Source organism: Ictalurus punctatus, chromosome 22 (assembly GCF_001660625.3).
Source record: "Ictalurus punctatus breed USDA103 chromosome 22, Coco_2.0, whole genome shotgun sequence".
In the NCBI taxonomy this organism is placed as follows: domain Eukaryota; kingdom Metazoa; phylum Chordata; class Actinopteri; order Siluriformes; family Ictaluridae; genus Ictalurus; species Ictalurus punctatus.
This window is the reverse complement of record NC_030437.2, coordinates 11,557,071-11,583,427: the sequence shown is the minus strand read 5'-3', so window position 1 is coordinate 11,583,427 and position 26,357 is coordinate 11,557,071. Positions and strand designations below refer to the sequence as shown.

Below are 26,357 nucleotides of genomic sequence, written 5' to 3'. Positions count from 1 at the left end.
CGTGAAACTAGGAGCAGCCACAAGTCTTACTTGAATATCTTGTAGAGCATTTAGACTGGATTTAGCCAACCATTGTTTTCTGAATGGCTGTTGTAGTAACAAACAAATATACCATGAGGCATGAGGAAGCTATTTTAAATTTCAGAGGCTGCTACCCAGATAGCAAAAAAGATGATTTAACTAATTAATTTAACATTTCTTGGATAACTGATCATCTGACGTTCCATCACTATTTTGCACATGTATGGAGTCATCTCTGCCCAAAATATAGAAATAGTGCATTACTCCTGATATAAAACTGGAAATAGTTACCACTTACTATTTTTTTGATGAAATCAAAGAGAACTGCATTTACGGTTTGACTTTAGGTGGCTGATTAACTCTGTAGTGTCTATTCAATTCTAACGTACATTCAGTATAACACACACCAATCTGCAAATGTAGGTCAGTTAAACACAGTAACTGGCCGGATGTAAAAAACGTTTTGGCTTGTTATTTGGTCCCGTAGATGGACCAGATGGAGTTCTACATCTTGCTCTCTCTTTAATTCCCCACCCCACCATGGTGCTGATGAAACGGCACATGAGTAGTGTGTGAGACAGGAGGGGTGTGCACATGCTTCACTCTCCCGAGAGGCCAAAAAAGCCAAAATAAATCAAATGAATCACCATCTGGCCAACGGATAGCGAGTTCTTTCTCGATCCAGCTCAATCATTCCCCTTTTCCTGTCCTTCTCATTTGGATTTCCCCTTAATGCTGGCTTCTCTCTCTATATTTCTTCCTACATAAGTCATTTTTTCCCTTCAGTGCCAGAGTTTTAGACTGTCAATCCTCATACTGAAAACTCTTCCCAGCAGGCTTAGCTCGAAAGATGTGGCATGCTCCCCAAAGTCTGAAGAGAGAACTAGAGCTTGGCACACCATCCAGACATCCCTGAATTAATCATTTACAATAACAGGATCTGTCCAGAAGCTTTTGTTTACCTAGGCTTGTATTTACAGGTCATTAGTTTTGGCCATGGTTACAAAATGTTGAAAAAAGTGTGCGAGCAATATTCAGGTAATGGTCAGATTCATGAACAGATAAAAGAAACAATGGAGAGGATTCTCTTTCCTTGTGAAGGAAAGAAGGTTTAGTGCCTCTCTCATTAATAAAAAATGGGAGTGTGTCTGCTGGGTTTTATGAATGGGGTCACCACAGCCCCTCCCATCTGCAAAACACCAAAAACACTCTCAAACACTTTTACAGACTCTTTTTCTCTCTAGTACATGTACACAACTGCATCACACTTTCCAATTAGCATAATGAGCCACATGGGCTTTCATGCAACTTGTGTGAACCAGGACAAAGCAAAAGTTAATTGTAGATGTAACTAAGACATCACAGGAGCCATGGGAAACCTATTCATTATTGTCCTCAATTTCCTGAATAAGCAAACATATGTTCCTGCCATAAATTCTGCATATCACATACAGAAACATTTCTAAATCCAAAGCTCCACTTTGAAATAAAGTGTAAGCAGCTGTGTATCGGTCTGGTATTTCAATACTGAGTGGTTTTGCACAAGACCCGAGGCTACATTTTGCATAGACGAGGACACTATTGAATTCACTGTCCTAATCCAGCCAAAGAGTTCATTACCTTACTACCCAACATGCTTTTCTGTCCCTCTCCTCTCTTTTTCACTGCTCTGAAACAGCATTACGTAACTCCATTAAAGCAGCAGGCATTGGAATTCTCACTAGCTTTCTGTTTCGTGCTCTCTTTTTTATTCTAGCTAACATCACAGCCAATGTGAGCCACTCTGTACCCCCTTGCCTCCCCTCAGATAAGCTGTGTCCCTAATGTCCAGTCCCTCTCATGCTCATGATCGTGCTTACACGCATACCTAGTGAGAGATTATACGACAAAGTTAAAAAATAAAAAATAAAGTCTTACATAAGGTCCGGTGTTTTTTAACATTAACTTACCCACTGAAATTCTGAGAACACTAGATAACTGCAGCAGCAGCTTTGCCTGTGGACACATGTATTTTTGGCAAAACAAACCCTGCACAGCATGTCAAATGACAACAATACTGAAATGGGTTATTTAAGGCTAAACTGTTGTGCAGGTGAGCAAGATGAGAAGCATGCATTATGGCCAAAAAGAGAAACTTGGAGGCATGATGGATGAATAATTAGATGCTGTCAAATAGCTCAGTTGATAATCTGGTTGCTCCAGCTTCAGCTTTGCACATGCTCAGCTAAAACAAACAGCAAGTGTGTCAGTTCTATGTCATATGGTATGCACCAAAGCCTATAAATGAGTCAGTAACACTTAACCAGGAAGTGTGCATGCTTGAACTGGTCAGCTGTATTTCTTAACTTATACAGCAATACTGATCGCTATTATTCCTCCATCATCAATTAGTTGGCTAATATACTGTATAGCTTTACGTTCTTACCATTTGTAGCACCATATACAGGCAATTTACGGGTGTGGCCAGTAAACATGGACTATCCCCACTGTCTTTCAAAGGTATAAAAAGACGTTAATATAAGGTTTCATTTTTGGCATCTACAGATGATTATTTTAAGGCAGATGATTTTGGACTTTTGTTCAGCAACACAATGATAATAAGAAAAAAGTACACAGAATTGCAAGAAGGTAGCAAGCGAGGCTGGCACTGAGTTCTTTCTAGCCCAGACTGTAGATTCATGCAGCCGATCAGTGCCAGGTATTAAACAAAGTGAAACACCCCATAGACTTGATCTCCACTGAGGCTGAAATTTTTCCAGCCTGCTTCACTGAAACACCCTTAACACGTCAGCAGTGTCTACGAAAGAGCATGTGCAATTTACACTTATACTTAAGTAGGCTGTAAGGAACAAGCTGTTACTAGATATTCAGTTTTAATCCTCCCAGCTAATAATCACAACTGTTACTGGTCATTTATAATATACTACATAATAATAATAATATACATAATAATAATGTGCATGAGAAATTATTATATATTAAGTATAGTCATCCATATTAAACTATTCACTCATTCAATCTTCTACAGTAACCACTTCATTATGGTCAGGGTCTCAGTGGATCCAGAGGTTATTCCCTGGGCAAGAGGCTGGAATACACCTTGGATGGGATGTCAGTCTATTGCAGAGCACTACACACACATTCACAAACACATTCACAACTTGTGCTTTGATTTAAAAAAAAAAAAACAAAAAACACTAACTGGCCTATTTTTGAGAGGTGGTAGGAAACCAGAGAATCAGGAGGAAACATTCACGGACACAGGTAGAACATGCAGAGAAACTCCTCACAAACCCTAACCTAACTTTGGATTTAACCAGGTAGCCTGCAGCTGTGAGATATGAGCATGATAAGTGATACAGAAATAACAAGTCATTTATTGATATATCATATACTGTATATTAATTGTGTCTCATATATATTGATGTGGTAAATTTAGCACCATCTACTGGTGAAACCGTCCAAACACAACAAAAACGAATGAAATGCACTACACCAGAGGTTCCCAAACTTTTCCAGGGCAAGGCCCCCCAAATGGCATTAACATTTGACCAAGGCCCCCCTTTTGCAAGATGTCTTTAAAACATTTTAAAAATACAGACTTCTGAATATATCCCCTATTTTATTAATAATTACATCTTACATCTTTACATTAGATTACATTAGTAATTGATTGTGTGTGTGTGGTTGTCCGAGAGTGAGAATATATTTTCCACACCAAATTGTTGAGGCCCCCCGGGCGCCCCCTGGCGGCCCCCACTTTGAATACCACTGCACTACACTACACTGATAAAGTACATATATTTCACCATACATGTGCTTTAATACTATAATATTATAAACAAATAGGCATACAAGACTATATAAAACATGAAAATTCCATAAAGAAAAAGGGTCATACTTCTTGACATGGTAATATTCATAATAAATGATCAAATTCACACCATATCAACACAGACCAGCTTAGGCATATAAAATGGTATGGAAAGATTCATGATGGCTTTTGTTACAATGGCAGTCAACATAAATCTGGAATATATCTTGTAGTGTGTGTGTGTGTGTGTGTGTGTGTGTGTGTGTGTGTGTGTGTGTATATATATATATTAATCCATCTACAAAAATATAGGTTGAGATGTTGTAGACAGCTATAATGGGCAACTGCGGACATACAAGTTATTGAAGAGGCGGGGACAAAATGAAAAATACAGAGAAACATAATTTATAATAACAGATCTCATAGATGTGCAGATGTTCTAACCAAAACAGTTTTGCTATTAATATTTGAACATCCACTATTTGACCGTTTTGGTTAGAACATCTGCACATCTATGAGATCTGTTATAAATTACGTTTCTCTTTCTTTTTCATTTTGTCCTAATGGGAATGCAAACTTTTGCACTTGACAGTACATGCCACATGTATTTTCTCTCTTCTTCAAAAGAGACCTGACTGTGCACTGAAACATTACCATTACAAGGTTGGCTAATTTTTTTTTTAATAAGTTCATACTCAAACCAGTTTAGACAAGAATAAATTAGACCAAATGGCTGCATTAAGAGTAAAGCGATGGCATTCACAGGCCTGTGTAGAACTGACATTCAGTTTACTATACTGTACAGACAACAAGAGGCACTGCTGACAGCCTGTCTGGCCAGCCTCACTGTTCCTGAAATATGTGCCAACTCACAGACGAACAAATAAACTGTACCAGCTGAGTGCTCTGCCTTTTGTAAAAGTTCCACAGGAGCATGAGAATTGGAGGGAGTCATTTATGCCTGTGTGTAGCGGATGATCTCAATTAGGTCGTAGCCTGTGACGGCGAAAGCGAAGCCGTCACCGTCGCAGAACTTAGCGCCGCAAATCTGAGTGTCAGTCACACATTCATTGTAAAGGTGCTCGATCTGGCCAGGGCAGAGGAGAGAAAAGTGTGGATAAACTCATTTTAAAAAGACCAAAATAACATAATACTATAATAATAATACTTTTGTAATAATATTTTTTTTCCTAAAATGTAGTCAAGATGTGTATTGCTTGGGAATGTCAAATCCCTTTCAAATTTGACATGGTTTTAAATGAAAAACGCATTTTAATACTTCTGACTCATCAGACTATCATTTTATACTGCCACAGTTAGAACAAATCTTGCAGTAGTGCTGCATTATACTTTCATATCACATTAAACAATCAAGGTGAAATTCTGTCTCATTTTTAAACAAATTTTACCATAAATATTAATGCTCATAACCTGTGTATAAGATTTACCCACTATTAAGGTTTCTTTATTCTTAATATTTCATTATTAAGGTCCCATATAAGCTTTCATACAAGTATATACGCACTCATCAGTCGTTTTATTAGGAACACCTGCTGATTCATGCAATTATTTAATCAGCCAATGATGTGAGAGCAGCTTAAAACATTTGGAAATTGCATAAAACATTTGAAACTTGAAAGCACATCACATGACGACTTTTTTCCAATCTTTAACTGTCTAGTTTTTGTGAGCTTTTCCCATCTGTAGCTTCAGATTCCTATTCTTGGCTGACAAAATTGGAAACTAGTGTGGTCTTCTACTGTTGTAGGTCCTCCACTTCAAGGTTTGTTGTTTTGTGAATCTGCATTTGTGCAGAACGGCAGCTCACTGGATGTTTTTTCGCACCATTCTGTGTAAACTCTAGAGATTATCGTGTGTGAATCCAGGAGATCAGCAGCTTCTGAAATACTCAAATCTGTCACCAACAACCAAGCCATACCATCTTGACTTGTATCGGCATGAGTTTTTGCATTGTGCTGCTGCCATATGCTTGGCTGATTGTATAGTTGCATGAATGTGCAGGTGTTCCTATTAAAGTGGCTGGTGAGTGTATATCTCCTTCCCATTTATTATCAGAGCCATTTAACAGGCTTTATGACTTAATGTCAGCTATAGTGTGCCATATAATGAAGCATTCGTTCAGACATTTGGATAACTGGAAATCTTCATATATATATGGTCTTGTTATACTGTTTACTTGTTATACTCTTACCTCCACACTATTGCTTTCTGGGGCTGGGTTTAAATGCCACACACGAACGAAGGAGTCCTCGGCAGCTGAGAGCAGCTTAGAGTTGAACGAGGACAAGAAACACATTATGGTTCAGTCTACAAATTAAGTTTACACAAACTGGCATGTGCAAGATCTGTTTTCTCTCACCAGTCCAGTAAAAGGAGCAATATCGAGGGAGTAGATCCAGCGAGCATGGGCATTAACCTCAGCATGCAGTATCCCTGTGACACCCTCGTAGAGGCGGATTTGGCCCGTGCCATAGGCAGCTATGACAGTGCCTTTCCAGAGCTTCACTGATGAGCAGCTCATACTGGTGGGAAGAGGAGGCAGCAAATGGTGGTTAAACCTTGGCAAGCCAGTTTCATAAATTTACAGTGCCCACCGCTAATACTGACACCCTTGGTAAATATGAGCAAAGAAGACTGTGAAAATTGTCTTTATTGTTTAACCTTTTGATCTTTTGTGTAAAGAATACACAAAAATATTCTGTTTTCATGGATATCAAAGAGTTGCAAACACAACACAGGTTTATCAAAAAAAACAAAACAAACATCTTTGTTAAATATAGGTGTGCAACAATTATTGGCACACCTATGAATTCATCTGAGAAAAAATATATTTGAAGTATATTCCCACTGATATTTTACTTTTTTTTTTATTATACCTGTGAGACTAGGAAGAGGAAAGTGGTCAAACACGACTTCCTGTTTCACAGGGATATAAATATTAGGTAACACATAGGCGAAATTCATAACAATGGGTTAGACCAAGGAATATAGCTGTGATGTGCGGCAAAAGGTTGTTGAGTTTCACAAAATGGGAAGTGGCTATAAGAAAATGGCACAAGCATTGACAATGTCCATTTCCACAATCAGGGCAATAATTAAGAAATTCCAGTCAACTGGAAATGTTAAGAATCAACTTGGAATTGGATGTGTGTCTATATTGTCTTAACGCTCTGTGAAGAGGATGGTTCGAGTGACCAAAAATCTCCAAGGATCACAGCTGGAGAATTGCAGAAGTTAGTTGCGTCTTGGGGTCAGAAAGTCTCCAAAACTACAATCTGAAATCACCTACATCACCACAACTTGTTTGGAAGGGTTTCAAGAAAAAAAAAGCCTCTACTTTCATCCAAAAACAAACTCAAGCATCTTCAGTTTGCCAGACACTACTAGAACTTCAAATGGGATCGGGTTCTATGGTCAGATGAAACCAAAATAGAGCTTTTTGGCAATAAACACCAGAGGTGGTTTTGGCATACAGAGAGGTAGCCATATGGAAAAGTACCTCATGCCCTTGGTTAAATATGATGATGGCTCTTTAATGTTTTGGGACTGTTTTTCTGCCAGAGGACCTGGACATTTTGTTAGGATAATCATGGAATCATGGACTCTGTCAACTATCAACAGATATTAAATGAAAACCTGACTTCCTCTGTCAGAAAGCTTAAAATATGCCCTGGTTGGATCTTCCAGCAGGACAATGATCCAAAACATACATCAAAATCAACACAAACATGGTTTACTGACCACAAAATCAAGGTCCTGCCATGGCCATCCCAGTCCCCTGACCTGAAACCCATAGAAAACCTGTGGGGTGAACTGAAGAGGAGAGTCCACCAATGTGGACCTCGAACTGTGAAGGATCTGGAGAGAGTCTGTATGGAGGAATGGTCTCAGATCCCTTCCCATGTATTCTCCAACCTCATCGGGCATTATAGGAGAAGACTCAGAGCTGTTATCTTGTTTGATATCCATGAGAGCAGAGTATTTTGGGGAATTTTTTAACCAAAAGATCAAAAGTTTAAACAATAAAGACAATTTTTCACAGCCTTCTTTGCTCATATTTACCAAGGATGCCAATATTAGTACATACAATACAATTAGTAAAATACATATTATAATAACACCAACAATAAAATGACAATATTATAAAATACATTACTACTACTATTTTGGTCTTAAAATTTATCTCCTATAAAAACAGATATTACAGAAACAACAACAATAATATTGTTGTGATTATATTATTATTGTCGTTATAATAATAATAATATTAATTATTATTATTGTTGTTGTTGTAATATCTATTTGTAGACTGCTCTTTACTTTTTATTTTAGCATTGTAAATTAATTTTTATCTTTAGCTACAGCTGTCACAGAATTAATACGCCATGGAAATGTATTTTTGCTATTTTAGCCCCACCAACTGGTGGAACTATGCAAACGCAACAAAATCTATGATACAATACATGATGAACCATACTGACTATTAAGTTATTTCTCCATATGTAAGTTCTGATTAAAGGAGTGTAATATTATAATATAATAATCTTAATAAGACATTGTTATATGTACTTGACTGTCTTTTCTCAGAGACTTTACAAAAAAATCCAAGTCACAGATACACAGATATTTTATTTCTCTTGATGTCCCTCTCTATTTGCCCTAGTTCATTTTACCTCACACTTTAACACAAAGGTGTTTTTCTGTGCACCTACTCAAATCCAGGGATCTTGTTGAGAAGCTGGAAATCCCCCCCAGACTTCCACACACACAGAAGGCCAGAGTCATCAGCACTTACCAAATCAGCTATGTACTCCTAAGAGAGTATACAATGATTAACAAATTGTTTTGTTGCTAAAAGTTGGCAAAATTATTAAAATTATGTGAAAGTTCTGAAAAGGAAGCAACAAAATTGCATAATCAAAAGAGTGCCACCTAAACATGGACTGCACTCAGCTTCACAACAGTGTTTGTAGTACACTATATGGCCAAAGGTTTGTGGACAGCTGACCATCACACCCATGTGTGCTTTTTGAACACCCCATTCCAGATTTAGTCCCCCGTTACTATTATAATAACCTCCACTCTTCTGGGAAGGCTTTTCACTAGATTTTGGCATGTGGCTGTGGGGATTTGTGCTTATTCTGCAACAAGAGCATTGAGCTCAGGCACTGATGTTGGGTGATTAGGCCTGGGATGCAGTAGGTGTTCCAATTCATCCCAAAGGTGTTCAGTGGGGTTGAGGTCAGGGCTCTCTACAAGACACTTGAGTTCTTCTACTTCAACCTTGGCAAACTGTGTCTTCATGGACCTCGCTTGTGCACAGGGGCATTGTCATGCTGGAACAGGTTTGTTCCTCTTATTTGTAGTGAAGATAAATTGTAATGCTACAGCATACAAAGACATCTAATACAAGTGTGTGTTTCCAACTTTTTTGGCAACAGATTAGGGAAGAACTAGCCTACATATGGGTGTGATGGTCAGGTGTTCACAGACTTTTGCCCACATAGTGTATATAAATATTATTGTGGGATATTAATTCTGTATGACAATGTACAGAATTAATATGCCATGGCAAATGTACTCATTACATTTTTGCCGTCTCTTCGTGTCCCATTCAAGTCCACTTTGTCTCACTCTCTTGGCGCAGCTTTTTAAACATTTCTCTGAAAAGTGTTTTTGATAGACTTATTCTGAGCTGCTAAAACATTGCACTGTAGATTTTTTTTAGCTTCATATATGTACATATTATAAAAATGTGCACAGTGAAATTGAATAGTAAGGTTCTGTCTTCCAGGGGCACAAGATAATGGAAAGCCCATTTGATTACCGTTAAAGCATCGTCAGTTTATTATATCCAGTTATTTAGTAACTTCCACATGTCACAAAAATTGATGATAGTGTAGAGTGAGTACTTTACCATACTGCCTGAGCACTCAGATGCCATGTCAGTGACAGCCTCAGTGTGTTCCTCCAGGACTTCAGAGAGTGTAATGTTACTTCCTTTACTGGGAACATCAAACACCAGCACTGCCCCAGAGGAGACCCCTAACAGAGACGTCTTTTTATGATATCCATTCTGGATATGAACATATACTTTCCATTAGAAGTCAGTGTTTTGGTCACTTACCTACACAGATGTATTTCTCTCTCACAGCAGCAATCCCCCGTGCAAAAATGGCCTTAGCTGATAAAGAAGACATGGTGTGAATACCACAGACATATGCAAATGCTGTTATCAGAGTGGAATATGTTGTTACCTGTGGGTGTCTCTGGTGTGTCCAGTGCATGCCAGTACACCATAATGGATCCATCAGACTCGTACATCTATTAGACAAACACACATTTAGAATATAGATACAGTAGTAATTTGGTGTCTGTGGTTACGTATGTGAATATGTAATATGTAATATGATTGACTAACTTGAATCCCTTTCTGAGAAGCAACAACAAGAAGATCTCTAGATGGAAGAACACACCAAGCTGCCTGTACACAGGAAAACAAAATGTCTGACTCATAGTCTCAAGTCTGTACATTTTTAGTGACACTACATAGAAAATCTTGAACAATTGAGTTTTTGATCTAGAACAAGCCTCTGAGACCAGCCCACTTGACCTCTTTGCACATTTCTGTTCTCTTTTTGTTACATTACACACCCTAACATAAGTCAGAGCCACAACCACGCTACAGCTTTTAATTTCCTGTCTCTGGGATTTGGAGAATAATGTGCACCATCTATATTACAGGGGCCAGAGTCCAGCGCCAGTTTGGTGATTTCCTCTTATGAGGCTGCACTCACGAAGACTTTTTGAAATCCTTCAAAAATACACTTGTGACCATTGATTTCAATAAGACCAATAAGTTGATAAAGCAATTCTAGTTACTTGAACATGTTCATGAAAGTCTTCAATATAAATGTGTTATAATACATTACGACAGAAATGTTTTGCATAATTGTATATGAACTGCCCCAGCAACTGAGCTTAGACTTCCAAAGTAAGATTAGAGTGAACAGGTTTTCTGCTCATTTCTTATTACAGGGAAATGCATAAAAGTTGTCGATAATGGTAATTTCACATATGCTACAGTGGTCGATTGAGACCATAGTAAAAAAAAACAAACTTATTCCTATAACCTATTCATAACTGGGGTATTAAATCAGAAGTGTTTGAGCAGGGAAAGCTCTAAATATTGACTTTGTCCCTACAGCACCACACCTTGGCACCCGTCATCTACTATATTTAATACTCTAAAAACTGTGCAGTTAGAGGCAGAATTATTAACTACAAATAACCTACAAAAGTCAGATGTGCACATCACCTGCATGATGAGTGAGGAGCTGGTGGCCACGTTGCCCTCTTTGGACTGTAGCTGTCGGTGTGAGTAGTTGAGCCCATCCCAGGAGGCACTCACTAGGTTCACTACATTGGCATGCACGACAGCAAAATGGGTGAGAGACCGTGGTGCCAAGCGCAACACACTCAGGTTGTTGTAGAGCGCTGAAGCACTGCTCTTTAGCTGAATGCTCTTCTCCCGATGATACATTTTAGCCATTTATGATTCCACAAGTCAAACCAGGCCTATACAAGTATATCTGAGAGAAAGAGCAAAAAAACAACACAAAGGCTTCAGCATTGAAGCAAAGAAATTGTTAGCATCATGGCTTATATTGTTATAAAGCTGACCCTCATTTGAGCAAAATTTCTGCCAGTTCATCTTAGAGATCTATGCTTATAAGAAAAGATCTCACCGTTTTAGTGTCCTGACTTTTCCACATTGTGCACAATTTGTCTAGGAGATGATAATCACCCAGAAGAGGCTTCACAAAATATTAATTATGGGGTTCCTATCATTTTAATATGATCAATTTTCTATATATGTACATTTTTGGTTGGTGGACTGCTTCTTAATCCAGCAGTGACTCTAATGTGATTAAAAACATTAAGCATTGCTGGGATACAATGATATCCCTGCTACCCTACCATGTTAGTGTCACTGTGCTAAAAAAAGGCCTACCAACAGCACAGAAAGACTGTGTATAGCAGCTAGGTTTGGGCGATATGAAAAAACCGTACCATATCATGGTTCGTGAAGACATTTCTACTATACACGATATGTGTCATGATACAGAGGTTTGCTCAGAAACTGACAGCAAATCATCAATGATTTGTATAATCTCTACAAAAATAAATTAATAGTATTAATTATATATATATAAATTATTATTATTATTATTATTATTATTATTATTATTATGGGCGCACAGTAATTTAGTGATTAGCACGTTCGTCTCATACCTCCAGGATTGGGGGTTCGATTCCCACCACTGCCCTGTGTGTACAGAGTTCACATGTTCTCCCTGTGCTACGGGGGTTTCCTCCAGTTTCCTCCCCTAGTCCAAAGACATGCATGGGAGTCTGATTGGCATTTCCAAATTGTCCGTGGTGTGTGAATGTGTATGTGAGTGTGCCCTGCAATGGATTAGCACCCCGTCCAGGGTGTACCCTCCCTTGTGCCCCATGCTCCCTGGGATAGGCTCCAGGTTCCCCGCGACCCTGAAGGATAAGTGGTATAGAAAATGGATGGATGGATGGATGGAATATTATTATTATGATTATTATGACAATTAACAAAACATATTTAAAATGTTGGAAAAATTATTATTATTATTATTATTATTATTATTATTATTTTATTGCAATTTTAAAGCCTAAGTACAGAATGTAAACATCAAATCACTTGCTTCCAGTCAGTGTGTATTTAAATGTAACAAACAAACAAACACAAACAAATGGACAGATGGATATCACAATATCACATAAAAGCACACTGTGACATAATTGATCAAGATATAGATATTATATGGTCATATTCCCCAGCCCTGATATCAACAGGTTGTAACCGTATATCTAGAAGATAAAACTGCTTTGTGTTTATTGTTTACACATTCTGGTTTTTAGTTTGTTCTTTTAGTTACTATCTACTTTCCAGCTATAGCATTAATATGGACTACTCTTTAGCCTTTATGTTATGAACGCTTATAACATTCTTTATGCATTTATAGCGCATATGTTTGTACTTTAAAAAAGAAAAATCCGATGTGAATACAGCTGAGAAAACCAGTGAAAAGGAAAGGAAAATATGTCTGAGTTGTATATTTGATCAGACTGGGTTAATGTACATCCTTGTTTTTACTGAAAACACTGTCAAATGAGACCACAGATACTCCTTCAGCATCGCTAATCCAGACAGTAATGGAGAAGAAGGAAGCTAAACGCTAACTTGCTACCAAGCTCCCGAGAGCGTTCCTTACAAACAAGCTGCGCGTTAGAAAACAACAGCGTCTCTGGTCGTGCCAGCAGTATTTACTCAAATAATAACGGTGAAGACATTATAAGTGAATGAAAAGTGACTGCAGAGCCACAGCCGCCGCATTGAGCTAACAGATAAGAGCAGGTCATACCACTGCGCGTCTTCCGCAGCCATAGTGACGGAGAGGGTCGTGTGCAAAGCGTAGCTAGCGTACGTGTCTTAGTACGTGGATGAGTTCCAAACGGCTCCATGTTCCCTATGTAGAGAGACTTCACATGCAGGAAATAATGTATCCTACACCCTATGTAATTCACTCTGTGTACATTATGGAGGTTTTTAGGACGAGGAAATGGCCAGGGTATTGAAGGAGCATGTTGCCTCGCAACCAGCGTCTAGTTACAGCTACTGAGTGTACATATCCCACTTTTTCTTTTCTTTCTTTCTCTCTTTCTTTCTTTAATGTTTTATAAAAAACGAAGACAGATGGTTTTTTTTTCTGGAAATAAAGTGAAAGTAAGAGACTTCTAAAGCGAGTTTAGAAGTAGAAGAAGAAGAGGAAGAAGCGAGTTAACTTACCCAACCGGGGTAAGCCAGTGTACTTTGTTACATAATATTTAATTATAATATGTGCTTTAATGTTTTATGTATTATATATATATATATATATATATATATATATATATATATATATATATATATATATATATATATATAATTGTATATATACAATATTGTGTTTAGTGTTTTGTGAATAGTATTTGCATGCGGTATTTGTGAAGTGACCATGGGTGTCGTGAAAGGCGCTTTAAAAATTTACTTTTATAAAACTATATAACGTACAGGTATGGAACATGTTTACATGGACAACAATGGTTTTGACACATTTTGCGACAGGACAAATACACACACGGCAGTGCTCAACCGTTTGACGGCAAACAAGAGAGCACGGCTGCGTCCGAAAAAGTGTACTTACCTGTTATATAGATGGTGAAATACGTGTAGGTAAGTATGTGGTTTCGGACACAGAAAAAGGCATTTTTTTTTCCAAAAAAGAAGAGGGAACGCGTTTTTTTCAGTTTTTTTTTCTTTTCCATGTATGCACATTTTATCTGAAAAGCAATAAAATACACCGAGTACCAAAATGATGCCCTGTTTTTTTTTTTTTTTTTTTTTTTTTTAAACAATTTGCGCCCCACTTCCGATCTCTCCGCGCCCCTCGGGTTGGGAAGCACTGCCCTAGTGCAATGAAATCATGCAAATGGAAATTGTCCTTAGAGTACTAAGAATGAACACAACATATAAATAATAATAAATAACCCACCTTTGAAATTAACTCCCAAAAAATCATAAAATTGGGAACGGTAGCTCACTAACAAACACGGCTAATTTGAGTATTTACACACAGCGGCTAGCATAGCATTACCTCGCTTACTAGCAAACAGGAAATCTTTAAAGATTAAGCTAAAGAATGTTAAATGAAGTGTCACTAATCTTTGTGTATTCTGAAAAAGCATTAAGATGTGACCTAGCGAAAATAGTATTAACTTCTGCACATACTACATTACTTACATTGGCGGTATTTTGAATTTTGAAGCTATAGTATCTCCATACTACTATAGTAGTGGTATACCATGCAACCGTAATATATAACAGTTATATACTATTTATATACTAAATATATAACCCACTATCAATGATTTATTAGCTAGATAAGTATTTTTTTTATTACAGTAGCGCTATGCACAATCCACACTAGAATAAATCAGTTGATGCAGTAATAAGCTTTAATTTTCAGGCAGAGCTATATTAAAAAAAGAAAATCAGAAGTCCTCTTCACATTGTAATTAATTCTATGCAAACTAAGCAAATGAACCCATATTAACAATATTTGTATTAACACTGTAGGAACCATGTCACGCAACACCTCAAAAAATCAAGCTGAAAAGGTCACATCAGCCAAGCCTCCACCTCCAACTCAAGCCGAGGACGTGGAGGACAGTGTGGACCTGGGATGTCTTACCAAGTCTGAGTTTCTGACTATGATAGCTCACGAAGAAGGAGAGGAAATTGTGTCAGATATTCTGGATGAACTCATGACCAATGTGATGGAGAAGTGTTATGAAGTGTATCTTAAGAAACAGGTGATAAATCTCAGCGGTGGAATTTTAACCCTCATATATTCCAAAACAATACTACTGATGGTTTTTCGTAACACATTGTGTGCTACCTTTATTTAATGAACCTTTTTAAAAAGAAAAGAAAAAGTGATTTCAGTTGCTTGATCTTCATCTAACATTTACACTCATTCCTCAAAGAGTGGCTGCTGAGGGAACAACAGTTATATACAGTATGTTCTAATGTAGGTGATTTAACAGGAATTCATTTGTTTGGCAGACATTCCATGACATTAAATGCAACAATAAATGGTTAAAAAGCATGACATGATGTTCGTTAATAAATTACAAATTGTAATATTTGGCAGATCACTGTAGTATGAGATACTTTGGCCCGTGCGGTTATAAGAAAATAATCAACATTGGGGTGGCAGCGTATCACACCATGTTGTGGATTATTTTTCTATAACAGCCATGTTTCATTCCTTAATTAGCACGACTTTAATATCAAAAGAAATGGCATGGATTAACAGGATCCATTTGGCCACTTTTATGAGTTGTATGTGTTTTATGGTTTAGAGACACAACTAGTGTCATGAATAAATGTGATATTTTCAGAATGATGAAACACTGATATGCTGCTTTTATATGTGTATACATTAAAACATTAATGTCAAGATAAATTTTTGTATCTGTACAGATAGTGCCATTCACTGCTGCCTGGGCAAAGAATACCATACTCCAGATGGTAAAGTGGCAGTACCTTATGCGTGATGAAGGCGATGATGTAGACACAACCTCTCTCCTGCAGGAAGACACAGCACCTGCACCTTCAATTCCAGATTCCTGGGCTGAAGGCTGTGTGCCGGTTATTAAAATCTCAAATCATTTACAGGTAACCATCTAAACATCGATGATTTTGCCGGACAAATTTGCCTTTTGAATACGTCATATTTCTGTATCTTGTTATCAGTCGCAGATTTACAGTAATATTTGTTAAATCTGTTATTATTTGAACAGAGGGTTAAGACTGATGCACAGGAAGCTAACATTAAAGATCCACAAAAAATACTGGAAGCCCAGTCAATAAACAAAACAGAATCTCCCCCAGGGAAACCGAGACGAAACAGCAGGACTCTGAAAGTAATCCCTGCATCTCATGCAAAGATGGAACTGGAAAGAAAACCACATCCACCTGAGACACGTTCATCAAACAAACTGAAACCTCCAGAAACACAGAATATATTGCGGTATTAGGCCATATTGGGTGAAGATTTTTCCAACCACAAGTCCACAAGAGCTATTCCAGGTGCCTCAGCACATCCTGGCCTATGAAAGAATTATGCTGGAGGACAACTTTTATCCTTGAGAGGGCTTGGAACCACACAGTGGCTTAAGTGTTTCTTATTTACAATTAGGAGATGCTAGCCAACCAAAACATGCTTCAGTTCAGGGGCCCAATGAGAGACAGTTCAAACGTTCATTGTTTACTTATAAGCTGATAGTTCATTATTTTAATTAGTAAATTCTCAACAAGTGGCTCCTAAAATAATAAGCATTTAATACTTATGCACAGAAAATAAGTTCATTTTTAATGTCTTAGTCAACCTACTGATTTTTAAAATACACAGTGGCTGTTTTTGGTGCTATATTGTAATTGCAGAGATGTCAAACTAATGAAAATATCTGAATAAGACAGTAAAAACAAAAATATTTACTTTTCCAAAAACATTTCTTAGCTTTGAAGATTTAAGATTCAACATAACAATTCAACTTGCTGTATATTTTTCTAAATTGATGGACCAGATTTTATAACCTAAATTGGGTTATAAAGCATTTCTCTGCTTTATATGCTGTATATGTTTTTAAATAGATTTTCAGTTCCTACCTTTGGTTTATTTAGTTATTTGTTTTCTGACCTTTACACACATTTTACTGAATTTAAAATGATTATCACTTTTAGTGAAGTAATCGCTTAGGACAGCTATGAGTTCAATATGCAAACATTTTATCATTTACTGATCAATCTAAAACAAAGCAGATCACGTCTGAAAACTCACTGGAGCACAGCTGAGACAGTATAAGGATGGAGTTGAGGATATTTGTGGTATTTGCACACATTTAATTTTAACGTGAAGTGGTAGCAATGGTCAACATAACATAGTGGTTACAAACAGAGTTATTTTTCTGTGTTATGATGAATTGCTTAGAACACAGCTAAATTATGTGAAAATTGTATAATTGTGTGACTGTTGTAATGGTGGAATGTTTTGGGCATATTTTTACATGCATGTAAGGAGCTGTAGTGTGAACAATTTACAGCTCTTATTTCAGTCACTGCACTTATACAGATGATCATTAGTGTAGTTAAATACATGGACATTCAGGCCCCATTCAGCCATGTCTTATTTGAGACAAATAAGTACTTTGTGGCACTTGAGTCTATTTAAAGTGCTTGTTATACAACACTGCCAATTTACTCAGGTTTTTGTAATGTCCACACTGTGAGCATTCTTGGATAGTAAACTTTCAGGTTTATTAACAAAACACTATCCTATCAAAGGTTTTATGAGACATAAATTGAACAAAGGATAAAGAATAAAGTGAAATTAACACACACACACACACACACACACACAACTTTTTATTTTTACACATGCGTTGTCTGAGATTATAAATTATACACAGACAGACACACACACACACACTATATATATATATATATATATATATATATATATATATATATATATATATATATATATATATATATATATATACAGTGCATCCAGAAAGTATTCACAGCGCTTCATTTTCCCCACATTTTGTTATGTTACAGCCTTATTCCATAATGGATTAAATTCATTATTTTCCTCAAAATTCTACAAACAATACCCCGTAATGTGAAACTGAATAGTAAGGTTCTGTCTTCCAGGGGCACAAGATAATGGAAAACCCATTTGATTACCGTTAAAGCATTGTCAATTTATTATATTCAGTTATTTAGTAACTTCCACAAGTCACAAAAATTGATGATAGTGTAGAGTGAGTACTTTACCATACTGCCTGAGCACTCAGATGCCATGTCAGTGACAGCCTCAGTGTGTTCCTCCAGGACTTCAGAGAGTGTAATGTTACTTCCTTTACTGGGAAGATCAAACACCAGCACTGCCCCAGAGGAGACCCCTAACAGAGACGTCTTTTTATGATATCCATTCTGGATATGAACATATACTTTCCATTAGAAGTCAGTGTTTTGGTCACTTACCTACACAGATGTATTTCTCTTGTCCAGGGTGTACCCTCCCTTGTGCCCTATGCTCCCTGGGATAGGCTCCAGGTTCCCCATGACCCTGAAGGATAAGTGGTATAGAAAATGGATGGATGGATGGATGGAATATTATTATTATGATTATTATGACAATTAACAAAACATATTTAAAATGTTGGAAAAATTGTTATTATTATTATTTTTTTTCAGAATGTAATGTAAAGTACAGAATGTAAACATCAAATCACTTGCTTCCAGTCAGTGTGTATTTAAATGTAACAAACAAACAAACAAACAAACAAACAAATGGACAGATGGATATCACAATATCACATAAAAGCACACTGTGACATAATTGATCAAGATATCGATATTATATGGTCATATTCCCCAGCCCTGATATCAACAGGTTGTAACCGTATATCTAGAAGATAAAACTGCTTTGTGTTTATTGTTTACACATTCTGGTTTTTAGTTTGTTCTTTTAGTTACTATCTACTTTCCAGCTATAGCATTAATATGGAATACTCTTTAGCCTTTATGTTATGAGTCCTGATAACATTCTTTATGCATTTATATATATATATATATATATATATATATATATATATATATATATATATATATATATATATATATATATATATATATATTTCATTCATAGGACATCTATGTTTTGAAGAAAACCATTCAATCCAGTATGGCTCATTTTGACCCCCTTTATGCATTCGTGAATGTTTTTTTGGTTCATTCATTGTAGGGTTAAATATCAAAAATCTAAAAGGTGTCCATCGTACCTGACACCTAGTCGAACACTTTACAGTTGGGTTTGTGACTGTGCATCATTCCCTTCAAATGCTATTGAGCTTCAAATTATGGTATATTTTGTGTATGAGTCCATTCTGCAGTGAAATTCATGTCTAATTTAAATATGATTTAAAAGCTCATTTTAATAAATATAAAAACATCTAAAAGGTGTGCATCATACCTGACACCTAGAAGAACACTTTCCAGTTGGTTTTGTGACTGTAAGTCATTCCCTTCCAATGCTGTTGAGCTTTAAATAATGATATATTTTGTGTATGAGCCCATTCAGTAATAAAATACATGGCAATATTTATATATGATTTAATAGTTTATTTTGTTGAATATCAAAAATCTAAGAGGTGTGAATTATAGCTGACACCTAGATGAACACTTTACAGTTGGTTATATGACTGTACATCACTCCCTTCAAATGCTATTGAAGTTAGAAACGTGTTTAACAATGTCGTATGTAACTTTAGAGACGGTCCCTTAATTTCCGTTTATCCGCGAATATCGAACGTCCAACGTCAGGCCAAATTTATTCCAGTCATGTTGCCTCGCAACCAGCGTCTAGTTACAGCTACTGAGTGTAAATATCCCACTTTTGCTTTTCTTTCTTTTTTGTTTTTTTATTTTTTAAAAATGTTTTATAAAAACGGAGACAGGTGTTGTTGTTTTTTTTTCTGGACATAAAGTGCAAGTAAGAGACTTCTAAAGCGAGTTTAGAAGAAGAAGAAGAAGAAGAAGAAGAGGAGGAAGAAGAAGAAGAAGAGGAAGAAGAGGAAGAAGCGTGTTTATTTACCCACCCAGGGTAGGCCAGTGTACTTCATTACATTATATTTAATTATAATATGTGGTTTAGTGTTTTATGTATAATATTATATATATATATATATATATATATATATATATATATATATATATATATATATATATATATATATATGTAGAATTGTATATATACAATATTGTGTTTTAGTGTTTTGTGAATTGTATTTGCATGTTGTATTTGTGAAGTGACCTTGGGTGTCGTGAAAGGCGCTTTAAAAAAATTACTTTTATAAAACTATATAATGGACAGGTATGGAACATGAATTATCAAAAATGTTTCTGAACACTATCAATGCGTTTACATGGACAACAATGCAAGGGCGTAACCATGGTATGGACATGGGGGGCGCTTTGCTAAGATGTGTGCAGACAAACCATTTAAAACATTTAAACACGCAATCACGACTTTTAACAAACTCAGAAAGGATGGCTACCTATGAAAATAAATTCAACACTATCTATGTAGTAAATATAATTTCCCCACGGATGCTTCCAAGCAATGCTGCCTGCATTGTGACCAGGTACCATTACTTTCCCAGAAGAGCAATGACTGCCTTAGATGATCATTTTAATTTGATAAACTGAATATTCTGTTTGTGTAACTGGTGTCATTTATTATGTTAATTTCATCATGCTGTTTAGCTTGCTATGTAATAAATGTACAAAGTGTACAACAATATATAGTGGTAACCTGAAACGTTAGCTGTGTAAAGGTACTGGAGTACTATACTATTTATATTCTACATATATAACCCACTATCAATGATTTATTAGATAGATAAGTATTTTTTCATTACAGTAGCTCTATGCACATTTCACACTAGAATAAATCAGTTGATGCAGTAATGAGCTTTAATTTAATAATAACTTGATGGTTTCAGGCAGAGCTATAAAAAAAAGAAAAGAAAATCAGAAGTCCTCTTGACATTGTAATTAATTCTATACAAAGTAAGCAAATGAACCCATATTAACAATATTTATATTAACACTCTGTAGGAACCATGTCACGGAACACCTCAAAAAATCAAGCTGAAAAGGTCACATCAGCCAAGCCTCCACCTCCAACTCAAGCCGAGGACGTGGAGGACAGTGTGGACCTGGGATGTCTTACCAAGTCTGAGTTTCTGACTATGATAGCTCACGAAGAAGGAGAGGAAATTGTGTCAGATATTCTGGATGAACTCATGACCCATGTGATGGAGAAGTGTTATGAAGTGTATCTTAAGAAACAGGTGATAAATCTCAGCGGTGGAATTTTAACCCTCATATATTCCAAAACAATACTACTGATGGTTTTTCATGACACATTGTGTGCTACCTTTATTTAATGAACCTTTTTAAAAAGAAAAGAAAAAGTGATTTCAGTTGCTTGATCTTCATCTAACATTTACACTCATTCCTCAAAGAGTGGCTGCTGAGGGAACAACAGTTATATACAGTATGTTCTAATGTAGGTGATTTAACAGGAATTCATTTGTTTGGCAGACATTCCATGACATTAAATGCAACAATAAATGGTTAAAAAGCATGACATGATGTTCGTTAATAAATTACAAATTGTAATATTTGGCAGATCACTGTAGTATGAGATACTTTGGCCCATGCAGTTATAAGAAAATGATCAACTTTGGTCTTGGCAGCGTATCACACCATGTTGTGGATTATTTTTCTATAACAGCCATGTTTCATTCCTTAATTAGCACGACTTTAATATCAAAAGAAATGGCATGGATTAACAGGATCCATTTGGCCACTTTTATGAGTTGTATGTGTTTTATGGTTTAGAGACACAACTAGTGTCATGAATAAATGTGATATTTTCAGAATGATGAAACACTGATATGCTGCTTTTATATGTATATAGATTAAAACATTAATGTTAAGATAAATTTTTGTATCTGTACAGATAGTGCCATTCACTGCTGCCTGGGCAAAGAATACCATACTCCAGATGGTAAAGTGGCAGTACCTTATGCGTGATGAAGGCGATGATGTAGACACAACCTCTCTCCTGCAGGAAGACACAGCACCTACACCTTCAATTCCAGATTCCTGGGCTGAAGGCTGTGTGCCGGTTATTAAAATCTCAAATCATTTACAGGTAACCATCTAAACATCGATGATTTTGCCGGACAAATTTGCCTTTTGAATACGTCATATTTCTGTATCTTTTTATCAGTCGCAGATTTACAGTAATATTTGTTAAATCTGTTATTATTTGAACAGAGGGTTAAGACTGATGCACAGGAAGCTAACATTAAAGATCCACAAAAAATACAGGAAGCCCAGTCAATAAACAAAACAGAATGTCCCACATGGAAACCGAGACGAAATGGCAGGACCATGAAAGTAATCCCTGCATCTCATGCAAAGATGGAACTGGAAAGAAAACCACATCCACCTGAGACACGTTCATCAAACAAACTGAAACCTCCAGAAACACAGAATATATTGCGGTATTAGGCTGTGAATCTTCATCCACATTTTTTTGGGGGGAATTGTGAGAACCAGTTTCAGGGCTCTACAGTAACAATTTCTTTACAATTACAAAATTACAAAATTTTAGGAGCAGAGTCAAAAATTTTGTAGCACGGTAGAAGTTTAGTTTTATTATTATTATTATTATTATTATTATTATTATTATTATTATTATTATTATTATTATTTATTAATTAATTAATTAATTAATTAATTAATTAATCTATTTATTTATTTATTTATATATTTTTTTGAGATGGTAATGTTAATGTGCCACAATAAAACACAAAAGTAAGCATGAGAAAACTTGAGCTGGTCAATTATGACAGAATTTTGGAACATAGTGTGAGCCGTAACAAATTAATTTACCTTCTGATAAACTAAATTTTATATTTTCAGTTAACTTTACAGGTTGTATGCAGAAAACAACCGTTAACCTGTTCCACATTATAAACAAATACAATAAACATCAATGTTCAGTGTTTGAAGTCTGCTCCTCTTAAATATATTTAAAGCTACACTATTAGACATTTTCCACTGTCATAGTTCTGGTCTGGAGTCAGTTCTCGAACCGCGCTGTGTATATTGTGTATATCTGAATAATCTCACATAAGATGTGTTTGGGTGAGTTCATTTACCCGTCAGATGCAAAGCGCTTTAGTGTAATGGTGTTCATTATGGATGCACCGATCAGGATTTTTATGACCGAAGCCGATCCAGATATCAATCTTTTTTGTTTAAGCTTTAATCAGGAGGTCTGTCATAAACAGTTTAAGCTCATGGTCACTGTTAATTTAATTAAAATAATAGCAATGAGAAATACTGTTGGTTAATTGATAAATAAACAAGCATCAAATATTTATTTTTAAATATCTTAAACAATAAAGAGTCCTAATTAAAAGTAGATTAAGACAAAAATGATCCATATTAGGAAAAAGGCTAATAGCCTTCTAATGAAATAGTGAACTAAGCTTAATGTCAAATTGATATTAAATGCATCCTATAGTAATTAAACATTTTCATTTCTCATTTTATTTATATTTTATGAAGTTATTATAATATCTATTTTTTATATATTAAATGATTTATTTATAACTAAGCACATTTTCTGTCTTTACATTTTAGTAGTTTTTTTTTTTTTTTTTTTTTTTTCCAGTTGTTCCTTTTAGATCGGTTCCCCAGAACAATGTTGGGGGATTAAATCAGAACATGGAAACTGGAGTTGACTTTTCCAGTGATATCTGGAAACCCTGAGTTCCAAATTAAGTCAATGCTCTAGTAGAGTTGGTGTAGAAGGAGAGCGGCAGTGTTTACATACAGTCTGTATGTTTACAGACTGTACAGTTGCTGCTCTTGATTATGACTGTTGAGGAATTTTTTAATATAGAGGTTTGAATTAAACCCACCTTATAGCGTTATCATTATTATTAATTTACTCGGCCCGACGCTGCTTTGTCTACATGAGCAGGTCACAGTTTGTGAGATAGGGAAGTTGAAGCAGATGATGTACAGAGTTACTTGTCATCATAATGGCTTCTCTGCAGTATTTCCACACTTGTTCGTTTGGCTGAGTAGATGAAAAGCAGTGTGAAAGTAACTTGCGCGGTGTCAAGGAATTTGGACCTCCTGTAGTTTTTATTCTGATTGTATTATACAACTCCGAACAGGTCACTCGCACCGGTGCGAATAAATATTTATTCACAGTTGCACAAAGTACTTTTCAGTCATAAATGCGAGTGAAATGGTCGCACAGTAGAGCCCTGAGTTTATCTGCAAAGTTTTTTCCTGTTCGGCATGATGGCGTTTAATGTCCCTGACAACCTCTGTAGTGTAATTTAGCAACATGTCAGTATCATAATTTCCAAAGCGAAGCTAGCAGCTTGAGCTCTAAAATGCTAACGCAGTTTCTGGGTTTTGGCATTACAAAATGACATCATCCCTGCGCCGCTCTATGCTGATTGGCTGTAAGTGTAGGAAGCGCTTGATTTGATCTACAGCGGAGTTTTCTATAAGCGGGGGACGAACTTTAAAAGTCAATATCGCAGTCGATCATTTTTATGTAATTGTGGGCAGTCAAAATCATAATCGCAATCGATATTCGATTAATTGTGCAGCCCTATAATTACATTTGATTTTGTGATACACAGAACCTTTGAACCCTTAAGGGTGTTACATTGAAAAGTGTGCATCTGGAATACATTAAATCCAATCACATTATATCTATAACATAATATAATTAAATATGTTTAACCATTAAACACGAAACACATCTGAATTCTATTAAGCCTCTGCATACATATTTTGCCAAACATCCCCCATCAAATGCCATACTGCTAGAACCATGTAGGAGGTTAACAGTAAGGCATTCATTCTTTTCAGTATCACAGAGAGCTTACAACTGAAAGGACAACAGCTTTGTACACTCACTCAAATGGGTCGCACTTTTACATTTGTTAATATTGGCATTGGTGTATGAATATCATTACGTGGCAATCTGATCAATTGCTCACTACATTACTTTGTTCAATTAAGTAACAGTCTGAATGTAAACTGGATTTATTTTTCTTCACTAAAGTGCTCTGACTTATTGCCACCAGAGCAATGGAAGGCCACAGCTTTCCTCCTTTAATTTAACATTGCAGCAACAAAAGTACAGCCTTCAATCTCTCCACCAGTGGATTACAGCAGTGACAAACACATTAACCAGATTACTATAAATAAATGTGTTGTCAAGTCTGATTTGTCCACTATCACGAAAAAGAGTTTATTATTATTATTATTATTATTATTATTATTATTATTATTATTATTATTTAGATGCATAGCACCTCATTAATCTGACTTGTGATTTACTTTTCAGATTAGACACAATCTGCTGTTACTAAATAACAATAGTGTTGACTCACTCAGAGTAGCTTTTCAATAAAAACATTCACCTAGCTAATCATACATGATAAATCACTTAAAGTTTGCACAATTGCAGAATTATTGGTCTTAAAAATAAAGAATTTACAGTCTTAAAAAATAAGGTACAAATATTACACACATTTATTTTAGAGAAGCTACTTGCCTTTCCTCTAATAAAAATCATTCTTATTATATATCTCATTTTATATATATTTAAATATACGAAACACAGCAACTTCACAAAGTGTCTCTGGAAATACAATTGAAATCTTGCATTTAGGTTAGATAAAGCAGAAACATTTTGGTATCATCTTGTTTGGCTAGATACAAGGAAAAGTCTCCAAACTCACAGTAAAATACAGTGATGGGTCTTCAAGGCTTTGGGACTGTTTTTGCATCTGAAGGTCCAGAGCATCTGTATGGCATGATGCTTTGCAATGCAAAAATGTGATGAGGTACATCGTGGAAATGTGCAATATTAGCATTCTATGAATTCTATGAATCTTTGGAGCAATATTTATAGTTAAAATAACACCTCGAAGTGCATTATGTTTCAATCGATCATTTCCCACAGGCTTTGTTTATTCCAGGGATGGCTAAGACTCTTTTAGGGGAGTCTGGGCATACACACCCCAAAATTTTTTAAAGCCACCAAAACATCTTCCTAGTCATGTATATTTTAGAGTAAAATCTATAGAAATTAGGTTATTTTTTGGTCAATAATTTGTGTTAGAGACTGATCTAATATGATTTATTTATTTCAATTATATCAGAATCAATTAT

At 35.9% G+C, this 26,357-nt stretch overlaps 3 protein-coding genes across 5 annotated transcripts; 2 read left to right on the top strand and 1 right to left on the bottom strand.

Moving 5' to 3' along the window:
* Positions 1 to 4,067: 4,067 nt before the first annotated feature.
* Positions 4,068 to 13,416, bottom strand: wdr54 (WD repeat domain 54). 2 transcript variants are annotated; one of them, XM_017452191.3, is made up of 10 exons: positions 13,318 to 13,416; positions 11,175 to 11,448; positions 10,278 to 10,340; positions 10,114 to 10,180; positions 9,984 to 10,040; positions 9,774 to 9,901; positions 8,569 to 8,669; positions 6,216 to 6,378; positions 6,048 to 6,122; positions 4,068 to 4,922 (listed from the first exon to the last, which is right to left on the bottom strand). In XM_017452191.3, the coding sequence occupies exons 2-10, from the start codon at positions 11,406 to 11,408 to the stop codon at positions 4,791 to 4,793; spliced, it is 1,020 nt and encodes a 339-aa protein (XP_017307680.2). In that variant the 5' UTR covers positions 11,409 to 11,448; positions 13,318 to 13,416; the 3' UTR covers positions 4,068 to 4,790. The 2 variants fall into 2 exon arrangements, with proteins under 2 accessions (XP_017307680.2, XP_017307681.2); XM_017452192.3 differs by lacking the exon at positions 13,318 to 13,416 and adding an exon at positions 12,152 to 12,318.
* An 87-nt stretch (positions 13,417 to 13,503) lies between these two features.
* Positions 13,504 to 17,167, top strand: LOC108255874 (uncharacterized protein C2orf81 homolog). Of its 2 annotated transcripts, none has more exons than XM_017452197.3 (4): positions 13,504 to 13,751; positions 15,072 to 15,307; positions 15,981 to 16,175; positions 16,301 to 17,167. In XM_017452197.3, the coding sequence occupies exons 2-4, from the start codon at positions 15,077 to 15,079 to the stop codon at positions 16,535 to 16,537; spliced, it is 663 nt and encodes a 220-aa protein (XP_017307686.1). In that variant the 5' UTR covers positions 13,504 to 13,751; positions 15,072 to 15,076; the 3' UTR covers positions 16,538 to 17,167. The 2 variants fall into 2 exon arrangements, with proteins under 2 accessions (XP_017307686.1, XP_017307687.1); XM_017452198.3 differs by lacking the exon at positions 13,504 to 13,751 and adding an exon at positions 14,058 to 14,168.
* Positions 17,168 to 19,714: 2,547 nt separating this feature from the next.
* On the top strand, positions 19,715 to 22,820 carry LOC128628944 (uncharacterized protein C2orf81 homolog). Its single transcript, XM_053674532.1, has 4 exons — positions 19,715 to 20,169; positions 21,186 to 21,421; positions 22,096 to 22,290; positions 22,416 to 22,820. The coding sequence occupies exons 2-4, from the start codon at positions 21,191 to 21,193 to the stop codon at positions 22,650 to 22,652; spliced, it is 663 nt and encodes a 220-aa protein (XP_053530507.1). The 5' UTR covers positions 19,715 to 20,169; positions 21,186 to 21,190; the 3' UTR covers positions 22,653 to 22,820.
* Positions 22,821 to 26,357: the final 3,537 nt, after the last annotated feature.

Coding starts and splice junctions, on each gene's coding strand:
- LOC108255874 (XM_017452197.3), top strand. CDS start 15,077: ATGTCACGCAACACCTCAAAAAATCAAGCTGAAAAGGTCACATCAGCC. Junction 15,308..15,980: donor AAGTGTATCTTAAGAAACAG/GTGATAAATCTC, acceptor GTATCTGTACAG/ATAGTGCCATTCACTGCTGC. Junction 16,176..16,300: donor AAATCTCAAATCATTTACAG/GTAACCATCTAA, acceptor TTATTTGAACAG/AGGGTTAAGACTGATGCACA.
- wdr54 (XM_017452191.3), bottom strand. CDS start 11,408: ATGGCTAAAATGTATCATCGGGAGAAGAGCATTCAGCTAAAGAGCAGT. Junction 10,181..10,277: donor CTTCTCAGAAAGGGATTCAA/GTTAGTCAATCA, acceptor TTTGTCTAATAG/ATGTACGAGTCTGATGGATC. Junction 4,923..6,047: donor CAGAAAGCAATAGTGTGGAG/GTAAGAGTATAA, acceptor TGCCCTGGCCAG/ATCGAGCACCTTTACAATGA.
- LOC128628944 (XM_053674532.1), top strand. CDS start 21,191: ATGTCACGGAACACCTCAAAAAATCAAGCTGAAAAGGTCACATCAGCC. Junction 21,422..22,095: donor AAGTGTATCTTAAGAAACAG/GTGATAAATCTC, acceptor GTATCTGTACAG/ATAGTGCCATTCACTGCTGC. Junction 22,291..22,415: donor AAATCTCAAATCATTTACAG/GTAACCATCTAA, acceptor TTATTTGAACAG/AGGGTTAAGACTGATGCACA.